Consider the following 10,418-nt stretch of genomic DNA (forward strand, 5'->3'; position numbering starts at 1 on the left):
ATTACTTTGGTGTTTTTGTTTAGTAATTAATGTTTTTGTGTGTACATATTTATTAAAACATAATTATTATGTTAATTTCTTTAATTATATTTATATTTCTGTCTAGGGGTGAAAGGGTCTTTTACATTTTATTAATTAGGTACAAGAAATTAAAATAGAGGGTGTAGAAAGGAAAAATATGCAAATTAAATAATGTGAGAATTTAATAAAAAGATATTATATAAATCTTTTTGAAGGTTTAGTTGTTATTTTAAAAAGTAGTTGAAAGAAAACAGAAGATATAATCTTGAGATTAAATGAGATCTTATTATTAGAAAATGATATTATTAGATATTGTTATATATTCTAAAAGATATTCTTGGATATTGTTATATAGTTAATTAAAAGATATATTGGGGTATTACTATATATAATTAGATATTATGGCTAGAGAATAATAATATATATTATTGATAACATGGTCATAATTAATTGAAATAAAAATATTAACATAGAATATATTACCCATGGACTTATCACAATTAATTAAGTTAAAGAGAAATTAATTTTATCCTATCTATATCTTTTATCTTAGTTGGTTATTATTACTCCTTATGAGTCTTTATTATATATACAATACCCTATGTGTATATTCCACTTAAGGAAAATTGATCCCACACATATTAGACACCTCCTATCTATATACAAACTCTGGCCATTAGGAAAATAAAAAGAGAGAGAAAGAGAGAGAAAGAGAGAGAGAAACATTCTTGAAGAGAAAAATAATTAGTTGTAGAAAACGTTAGTGCAAAGGGAGATTTGTTGTGATCCTTTGAGTGTAGATAAAGCCTTAATTAGTATTGATTTGTTACATTCTTGTTTTGTTACATTCTTGATTTGTTACGTTTTTGATTTATTTGATTCTTGATTTCTTAGATTCATGATTATTTACATTCTTGATTTTCTAGAGGGGAATGAGGAAGCTTACCATTGTTTGTTGTATGCTATATATTCTTGATTTACTTGCACGAAAATACTTGTTTGATATATGTTTATATGATTATCTGTTGCTATTGTTGGGCAAAGGTTGTGTGTGCATGAGAATAGGTTTTTAACAATATTTGTGATGAGTTTTCCCTATGAATGTATTATGTATGTTTTGTTGGGTTATCACAATATAGGTTTTAAGGGTGTGATGATAACTATAGAATGGGTTTAGGGGTTGTGTTAGGGTCAGGGTTGACTTGTGGTTGAGATTGAAGCATGAGTGAGCGTTGGGGGGGGGGGGGGGGGGGGGGGTACTTGAGTATGTGTAGTTGATGAGCATAAGAGTGAAGGATAGGTCTACTTGTTGTACCTAGTAAATCCTGGTTTTTATCTGCGTATAGGTATCGGTTGTTCAAGTATTGAACCTTCCTTATGTTGGGGTGAAGGTTGTTTCCTTGTCCTTGTGTGGCATGAAGGCATGTTCCTTAGCTGGACTACATGACTACTTGAACTTATCTATAGGGGAGGCTACAAATTGGGTTGTAGGAGTGACTACAATCAGTGAGGTAGGATACATGAGTGAGACTAATTCTTTCCACTATGGTATTTATGGTAATGTGGATGCTCATGGTGGTGATCATGACGAGGTTAATTATGGTTGAGGTACACATGTTGATGATCATAGTGATGATAAAGCTTTATGGGAATGCTATGTTGATAGTCATGGTATTAAGTGATGTAGTTAGCATAGGTGTTGATGCACGATTAGACCGCGGTCTAGGTGTGTGATGTTCGAGGATCGAGGATTAAGGATCGAGCCATTTAAAATGATTGATTTTTTATGTTTAGAGGATTAGGAATCCTATTATTATTATTTCTATGTATGAGGTGTTTGATTATTTGTTGATATAATCAGTAGGTATGTATCTTGTTGTGTGCTTGATTATGGTTTATATAATTAGTATGTATGTTTATATGACTTGTTTTTGTTAGCTTACCCTTGCATGTTGTGGTTGTGGTTTCCACCTGCGATGATTGTTTTTATACGGGAGTAGATGATCATGCAATTAGTTCAGATGTTGTATAGCGCGACGAGTGGATTGAGAGAGTTAGGAAATTTATGGTTGTTTGAATAAATTATTTTATATGGAGTTTTATTTTATAACTAAATTGGAATTTTAGTTTATTTTTCTTGAATTGTAAAGATTTATTGAATTTGGATTTCCGTCATGATATTATGATTTTAAAAATTTTAAATTTTCACTCGTAATCGTGGCATTCCAAAATTGGGGTGTTATGTTTTGGTATCAGAGCTAGGTTTTTGAAAAATATTTTGGACTTTTGGGGAGTGAGCTCATCTTGGTTTTGTTGTGTAATTGTAATGCATTAGTATGTATATGACTGTGTGAATTGCATGTGTATGTTTATGAATGTGCGTATTGTTGTTGCTTCTCTTTTGAAGGAGATCAATGTCTCTAATTGTACAATGTATGGTAATCTATGTGTAAATTGTTCTAGAATAGTTTTATTTTTATTATGGATCATTGTAGCTTGTTGTTTGCATAATGAGAATATATGTAGAGTCTTTCTTGTTATCTATAGTTGTGAATAAATTGTGGTTTTTGTTTTGATACATTTAGTAGTTTGTTATAATGTTCTTTTGATATGTTAATAAAATTTTGTTTTTATTGTATTATGAAAATTTATGTAATTTTTAGGGGAGTATATGAAGTTCTGCATGGGTATGTTTTACTTATGAATGCAATTTTCGGGGACGAAAATTCTTTCGAGAAGGGGTGAATGTAAGATCCGGGAAAATATGGGTATTAGAAATAAGTTAGTCTTATTACTTTGGTGTTTTTGTTTGATAATTAATGTTTTTGTGTGTACATATTTATTAAGACATAATTATTATGTTATTTTTTTAATTATATTTATATTTCTGTCTAGGGGTAAAAGGGTCTTTTACATTTTATTAATTAGGTACAAGAAATTAAAATAGAGGGTGTAGAAAGGAAAAATATGCAAATTAAATAATGTGAGAATTTAATAAAAAGATATTATATAAATCTTTTTGAAGGTTTAGTTGTTATTTTAAAAAGTAGTTGAAAGAAAATAGAAGATATAATCTTGAGATTAAATGAGATCTTATTATTAGAAAATGATATTATTAGATATTGTTATATATTCTAAAAGATATTCTTGGATATTGTTATATAGTTAATTAAAAGATATATTGGAGTATTACTATATATAATTAGATATTATGGCTAGAGAATAATAATATATATTATTGATAACATGGTCATAATTAATTGAAATAAAAATATTAACATAGAATATATTATCTATGGACTTATCACAATTAATTAAGTTAAAGAAAAATTAATTTTATCCTATCTATATCTTTTATCTTAGTTGGTTATTATCACTTCTCATGGGTCTTTATTATAAATATAATATCCTATGTGTATATTTCACGTAAGGAAAATTGACTAACCTTGAAGGTAGCTTTTTTTAAGGCTTGAAAGAAGGATAAAAGAAGCATTTCCTTAGACTTTGAAGGAAGAAGGCTACATGATTTTTTTGGAGTGAATCAAGAGAGGACAATACAATACCAAGACCATACAATACCAACATCTTCATGTCTTCATCTCTATTTGCTTCTACTACTCTCATTAATCACATGGAGTCCATCTCTTTGAAGAAGCTTCATCAATTTAGCTTGGTGATCATCTTATGTCGAAGGAGCCTTCTCAACACAATCTTCAAAAAAATCCATCATAGAAGAACATGAAATCCCTACACCTTGCCATCGTTTTACAAACAGACACCACAAGCCTAAAGCGTCACTTGAATCCATTCTAAACTAGAAGCCCTAACTTTTGGGTGGAAGAAGGAACTACCTGTGACATTCCCTCATTGGGCAGTCCTAATTGAGTCAAAAAGGTTATTCTAGTCAAACACAAGGGGTCAAAGTGAAGATATTAAATATTATAGGTTTCTCTACAATTTTGGACAAAATAAGAATGACTAAATTAGGATTTTGGAGAAAATTTAGTTGTTGATAATTTATTTACAAAATTAGTAATTTAATTACATATGAAAATAACAACATAAATATCTGCCAAATATTTTTAAAACTAATTAAATATATCAAATATTTAGGAGATATTACATTATTAGATAAAAGATTTTATTAACATAAAAGTTAGAATCCAAGCCCAACCAACTTTTATATAAAAAAACAAAGGGAAAGTAGAAGAGGGAATTGACAACTCTAGTTTGGAGCAACACTTATCCACGACTTCTCTCTTTCTCTTACTTTCATTGTTTTTTTCATCATGTATTCCACTACATCCATGGAGGGCTAAACTTCTAGGACTATTCTACTGTAATTTCATTATGGATTCTAAGGTTAGGTTGAAATAATGTTTTTGTTCTTTTGATTATTGATTTGAATTATCTTTCTTCTGTGTCTTTTATATCCCAATCACGTCAAAAGTAATGGTTTCTATATTTTAGCTAAGCGAGGTGTTTTAATCTACATGCATATTGATCATATGAGTCTAAAGGTTTTTAATTTTGATTAAGAATGTACTTTGATTGGATTTAGGAACTTTCATATGATTAATGATTTTTATATTGTAGCTAATTAGCAAGGTGTTTTAATCTACATACATATTAATCATATGAGTCCTAAAGGTTTTTAATTTTGATTGAGCATGTACTTTAATTGTATAAGATATGGGAAAATAGGAGATATAATCTTGGTGAGTTTAAAGATTAAAAGAGATATTATTATTAGAGAAAATCAATATTATATATTCTTAGATATTTTAAAAGATTACATGGATTTTAAAAAGATGTGGTGGTTGATGATATTTTAAAAAGTAGTTAAAAGAGAATAAAAGAGGAAATCTTAGTGGTTTTAGAGATAAATTGAGAGATTTTATTAAAACTAAAAAGATAGAGATAGAATAGAAGAAGATAAAAAAGAGAAGAGTAAAAAGGGATCTGCATTTTGTTACCCTAAAATCAAAAAACGAAAATTAGAAAGATAAGGGAAAGAAAAGAGGAAGAGTTGTAGAAAACCTTAGTGCAAGAAAGGATTTGTGGTGTTTTTGAAGTTAGATAAAACTCTAGTATTGGCCAAGGTATTGGGAACCTTACCTTTGTTTGTTTGTTGTTGTATTCCATGAATTATTGATTATCTTGATTGGTTAATTCTAGTTTTGATGCATGTGTGCATACTTATGATTATGATTATCTATGGTTGTTGTTGGATAAGAGTTTGTGTATGTATAGGCATAGGATTTATGTAATATTTGTGATGAGTTTTCCCTATGAATGTATTATGTATGTTTTGTTGGGTTATCCCAACAAAGGGTTTGATGTTAAGAGAGAACAAAGTTATGATGCCTTGGGGTTTCCATGCAAATATATGTTATAAGTGTTGGGTTAATGAGTTCCTTTCCTATGTGGAGAATAGACCAAATAATGTGGACCATTAGGTTTCAATTTGTTTTAGTGGATATGGGTTAGATTAGTAGGGCACATTAAAGTCATTTGAAGAGAGGGAAAAGCCAAGAGAGAGAAAGGAAGAGAAGAAGTCATTCCTGCATAGCATAGAACCTGCACTGGTGTTTTTGTCGTTGTGAAGTCGTTCAACATTGGATCGAGCGAATTTTTGGACACTGAGTTCCAGACATATGGTTCTTCATTATAACCGTTTGGATCGTCAATCAGACGTTTAGTTTGGGAGAAACTAGCCTCGCATCAACAACTCTGTTTTGGAGAATTTTCATCTTCTTGGTTTTCATCTGTAAGCATTGTGCTTAGTTAGTTTAACTGATTGAAAACCCTATTTGGTGTTAGTTCTCATTTGAATTTTACCGATTTTGAATAACCCGTGACATCTTAGAAATCGGGGTGCTACAAATTGGATTTAGGAACTTTCATATGATTAAACGATTTTTTGTTACCAATTGAGCATGTACTTTGATTAGTAGTAACAACTTTAACAATAATTCGTCAAGAATGTACTTTGATTAATTAACTTTTAACTTGGTTAGGAGATAAAAGAATAAATATGATCAAACATAATAGGATTTAGATATAATTAAACATAATAGGATTTAACTGAGAATGTACTTTGATTGAATTTATTATGAATAATCTAGAAATGTTTTGCTTTTAATTGAAAATATACTTTGGTTAATAGTAAGATCGTCATCAAATTAATTAAGAATGTACTTTAATTAATTTGAAATAGAAAACAATAATATATTGAACAATAATTTGTACTCAACTGATGACGAATCTATTTTGAAAATGTAGTAGAATTAACCTATTTTTACTATAATTGTTTTAAAGTCTTTTAATTGTCTGACACTTATATCAATCTTCAGTATTAATTTTATTAGAATAGATTTTTACTTTTATATTTTAATATTTCATTTCATCTTACTAACCTTTAAATTAGGATTTCATAAGAATTAATTATTGAAAAACAATTTAATATTTGTTAAGAAACTATTTCAGGCTAACTTAACTCTATCTAATTTACTGACTTGACAATATTAAAATTAATAATTTGATAGCGTATCAAATTTGTCGCTGGTGAATATAATTTTTATTTTTAATATTTTAATTCTTATTTTTATTTTTCTTTTCTTAATGTAAATATATTTAATTTGTTTGTGTTTTTTTTTATCTTTATTTATTTTTAAATTGTTAGCAAAGTCTTTGCTTTTATTTTTATTAAAAAAATTTCTTGAAAAATACTTAAAACTAATTGAAGAACACTCTAATTAGAAAAAAAATTGATATTTAAATTATCCGTTGTGACATGGCTCTCTTTCGTGAAAGTGAATCTAACAAGATATCAACTCCTCCAATAAAAAAACATCATTTAGTTATTAATAATAAAATATGTTACAAATGATTTATTAATAATTTTATTCATCTTTTAAATATATACGTGCTTCTTATACTTATTTCTTTCTGGGGAATAGCTTAAGCAGCGGATGAAAAGAGAGGAAAAAAAAATATTAAGTCGAAAAAAATTCCAAAAGATAAAAGTCTGAAATTTTGGTAAACGTAACCTTAGGAAGTGGAAGAGAAAAAAAAAATCTGGATAACTATTAGCAAACACCTTCTAACGACCCTTGTCACCTCTCCTAGATTCATCCTATGGCGATGAAACATTGAAACCCAATCCTACAAACCTTAAACCAAATCCTTAAATCCACCAAATAAAATGGCCTTAAGAAGTTCCTTTACCTTTTCACGCTCTACTTTCTTCCACCAGCACTCTCAATCCACCCATGCTTCTTCCAGAATCTTCGTCTCAATCTTGCTCCCCAAATCCACTTCACTCACTTGCATTCATGAATTCCACAAAGATATGCACTTTGCACCATCTTTTAGCAAGAGGAATCTCAACTTCGCCCTTCTTCTCACAATGTTTCTGTGGGGTCAGGCTGCGCCGTTGCCAAATATGGGTGATGCACTCTTGTTGGCTCAAGAATTGGAGCTTCAGAGATACACCGATTCCGAGGAAGGTTTCACTCTTCTCACACCCTCTTCTTGGGCTAAGGTAAACTAAACTATTCCCTTCTCAGTTTGAAACTTCAAACTATGACAGTTAAATATAGCAGTAAACCTTTTTAGGTGAACAATATTGCGGTTAGCTGATACTAAGAAGTTGGATGCGTTTATTGCAGTAAAACTCAAATAATATTATCATCATAATAATAATCATATAATAAGCACCCTTAACTTGACATCCCTTTATGGAAATTGTGTCAAGCCAGAAGAGAAAAAGTCGCATCAAGAATAATGGTATTTGTTTCTGTCCTAAAGGAATAGTCTTTGCTAATGTGGCTGATAGGTTGATAAAGCAGGGGCAACTGTGTTGTTTGAAGAGCAAATTATGCGAAGTAACAATATTGGGATTGTTGTAAGCCCAATTCGTCTTAAGACTCTTGAAGAGTTTGGGACACCTCAGTTCGTTGCTGATAAGCTCTTACAAGCCGAAAAACGTAAGGTAAACTATTCTTTTTTTCCACAGCTTCTTAATGTTGAGCATTTACTTGCAAGGTTGTAAGCTATGGTTTCAGTCTTGTCCTGAAAAATTGCTAAGAAGTAGTGTTAATTAGGCAACAGTTGAGGTCTCATAGACTCAATCTTTTTCAAAACTTTCTTCGTTGTTACATTGTTATTGTGTAGAAGAATTCCACTGTAAGAGGAGAGAAAAAGGAGCTGAAGTTCACCTAACATTTTGTTGCCTTTTGTTTTACTTTCTAAAATGATTTAATGTAGAAATTCCGTATGTATAGTACATAGCAGGAGCTATAATTTAAGCAGACTTTTCTGTTTCTTTTATGACCATGCTACATTCATAGAGCCTTTCAGCATAGAGCATACCGACTTAAACTCACATTTTTTCAAATGTTGACCATTGCATATTTCAAAGTCCGTGTTCTCATGGTAAAACATGTCTTAGTGTTATTAGAATTGGTGGGTAGAGATAAAATGATTGTATGATGCATTAATTTTTGTTGTAATTGCCTTTGCATTCAGGAAAGTACAAAGGAAGCTGAATTGATTACAGTAGCAGAAAGATCAGGAGAGGGAGGATTGCAAATTTATGAATTTGAATACAAGGTAGATAGTACTCGTGGAGGGATGAAGAGGATATTTTCTGCAGCATTTGTGGTCTCAAAGAAGCTCTATCTTCTAAATATTTCTCACTCTGATAAACCAGAGAGTCCTCTTGATCCGCATAAGAGAAAGATTTTAGAGCAAGTTCTTCATTCCTTTGATGCAGCTGCTTAAATTGTGGCGTATAAAAATTTCGTTCTTCTTATTTTTTTTCATAGTTTCTTGAGTTTTGATTTGATTCCCAAGTTATGGCTAATGAGTTATGTTCAAGTCTTTACATACTACTTCGACATGATATTGAGTTAAAGGGCATAAACAGAAGAAGGTTTATGTATTACATTATATTCATGCGATCCATGTTTTATTTAGGTGCCGATTCCAAATTGATTTACTAAGTGGATGCTCGTACCTGATTTAATATTTAAGGTAAAGTTTGTATTTCTATTCATTTACTGAAATTTAATTATATTTTTAATTATTTTTGTATTGAGTAGGACTAAAGGTCCTTTGACCCTTCCAGATAAGGTTTATAGCCTTAGACATGATGACATATCGGGTACTGGGGATCGAATCTCCCAATTCGGATATCTGGTATCGGTGTCTTGAAACTAAAATGGACTGATTAATGTTAAGACAAGATCGTCTATAAGACTAAATTGTCTAAACATTCTCATATGTTTTAAAGTTTAACAAACAACAATAAATAAAATGAGCATATGATAGAGTGTTATCTTTAGAAAAGCAATATAGTTAAAAGATATGAAAAAGCTTTGTGAAATCTAAATACTTTGAGAAAAACTTTAGTAAACATACAAATATATGAATAGACGTACTACTAAATGATTTTCCTATTAAATGCATCAATAAGAGTCTTCCTGAATGCACTCGTATTATACATTGCTAAACAATGTTCAAATAAGCTCTCGATATGTCTTGTGATGGATAAAATGTCAAAGATGGTTTTGGAAAGTATGTTAAAAGTCTTAAACGATGATCCAAAAACTTGTGTTGAAATACACCTTGCTAAACACGCTTTTGAATGGAACAAAGATAACTTAAAAAAGTGTTTTGAGTAAAAGTGTTTCATAGGCTAGATGATACCTTGTGCCAAACAATTTTTTTCATCCAACGATGAAATCTTCATCAACTACTTGGTATCTTAGTTAAAAGCTTAAATGATCAAATCTTGTCTGAATGGTAGAAAATGTGAAAAACACTTTGTTGTTCTAAATATGCATTAAATGTCATTAAATGCACAATGTTTAAAATCAACAAAAGTGATAAGAAAAAGGACATATACGCCTGCTTGCATATCTACTCTACTCTGTCCAGATTACCTGTCAAGTATCCACCTACTCCATCCTATACAAATCAGAAGTGGACGTGAGAGACAAAGAAGACATTCACATAATGTTCTCTTTATCAAAAGTCGTGCCTAAAAGTTCGTACAAGCTACTTTTGATAAAGAAGTGATAAGTATGTTTGCTTTGATAAGTTGACTTTAACCAACGATTGTTACTTACGACAAGGCTAAGAAGATTCACAGATCAAAGAAAAGTATAATCTAACAAACATTTTCTTGAAGCCTATATATTAAAGGATATCGAAGAAAAGAACAAGAGAATAAGCACACAAACATGAAAGAAAATATCTATGAAGAAAAGAAAAGATTAAAAGAAAAATGAAATACTCTTAAGCTTCATAGAATCATAAACTTACTATTCTAAGAAGAGACAAAATTTTGGCAGTCTATTAGAAAAAAAGGAAATACTCTCAAGCTTCAT

The 10,418-nt window shown here is 30.1% G+C and overlaps 1 protein-coding gene across 1 annotated transcript; it reads left to right on the top strand.

The window, feature by feature from the left end:
- The first annotated feature begins 7,025 nt into the window (after window positions 1-7,025).
- LOC108344882 (psbP domain-containing protein 2, chloroplastic) lies at window positions 7,026-9,002 on the top strand. Its single transcript, XM_017583414.2, has 3 exons — window positions 7,026-7,567; window positions 7,862-8,017; window positions 8,554-9,002. The coding sequence occupies exons 1-3, from the start codon at window positions 7,229-7,231 to the stop codon at window positions 8,806-8,808; spliced, it is 750 nt and encodes a 249-aa protein (XP_017438903.1). The 5' UTR covers window positions 7,026-7,228; the 3' UTR covers window positions 8,809-9,002.
- Window positions 9,003-10,418: the final 1,416 nt, after the last annotated feature.

This window comes from Vigna angularis, chromosome 8 (assembly GCF_016808095.1).
Source record: "Vigna angularis cultivar LongXiaoDou No.4 chromosome 8, ASM1680809v1, whole genome shotgun sequence".
NCBI lineage: Eukaryota > Viridiplantae > Streptophyta > Magnoliopsida > Fabales > Fabaceae > Vigna > Vigna angularis.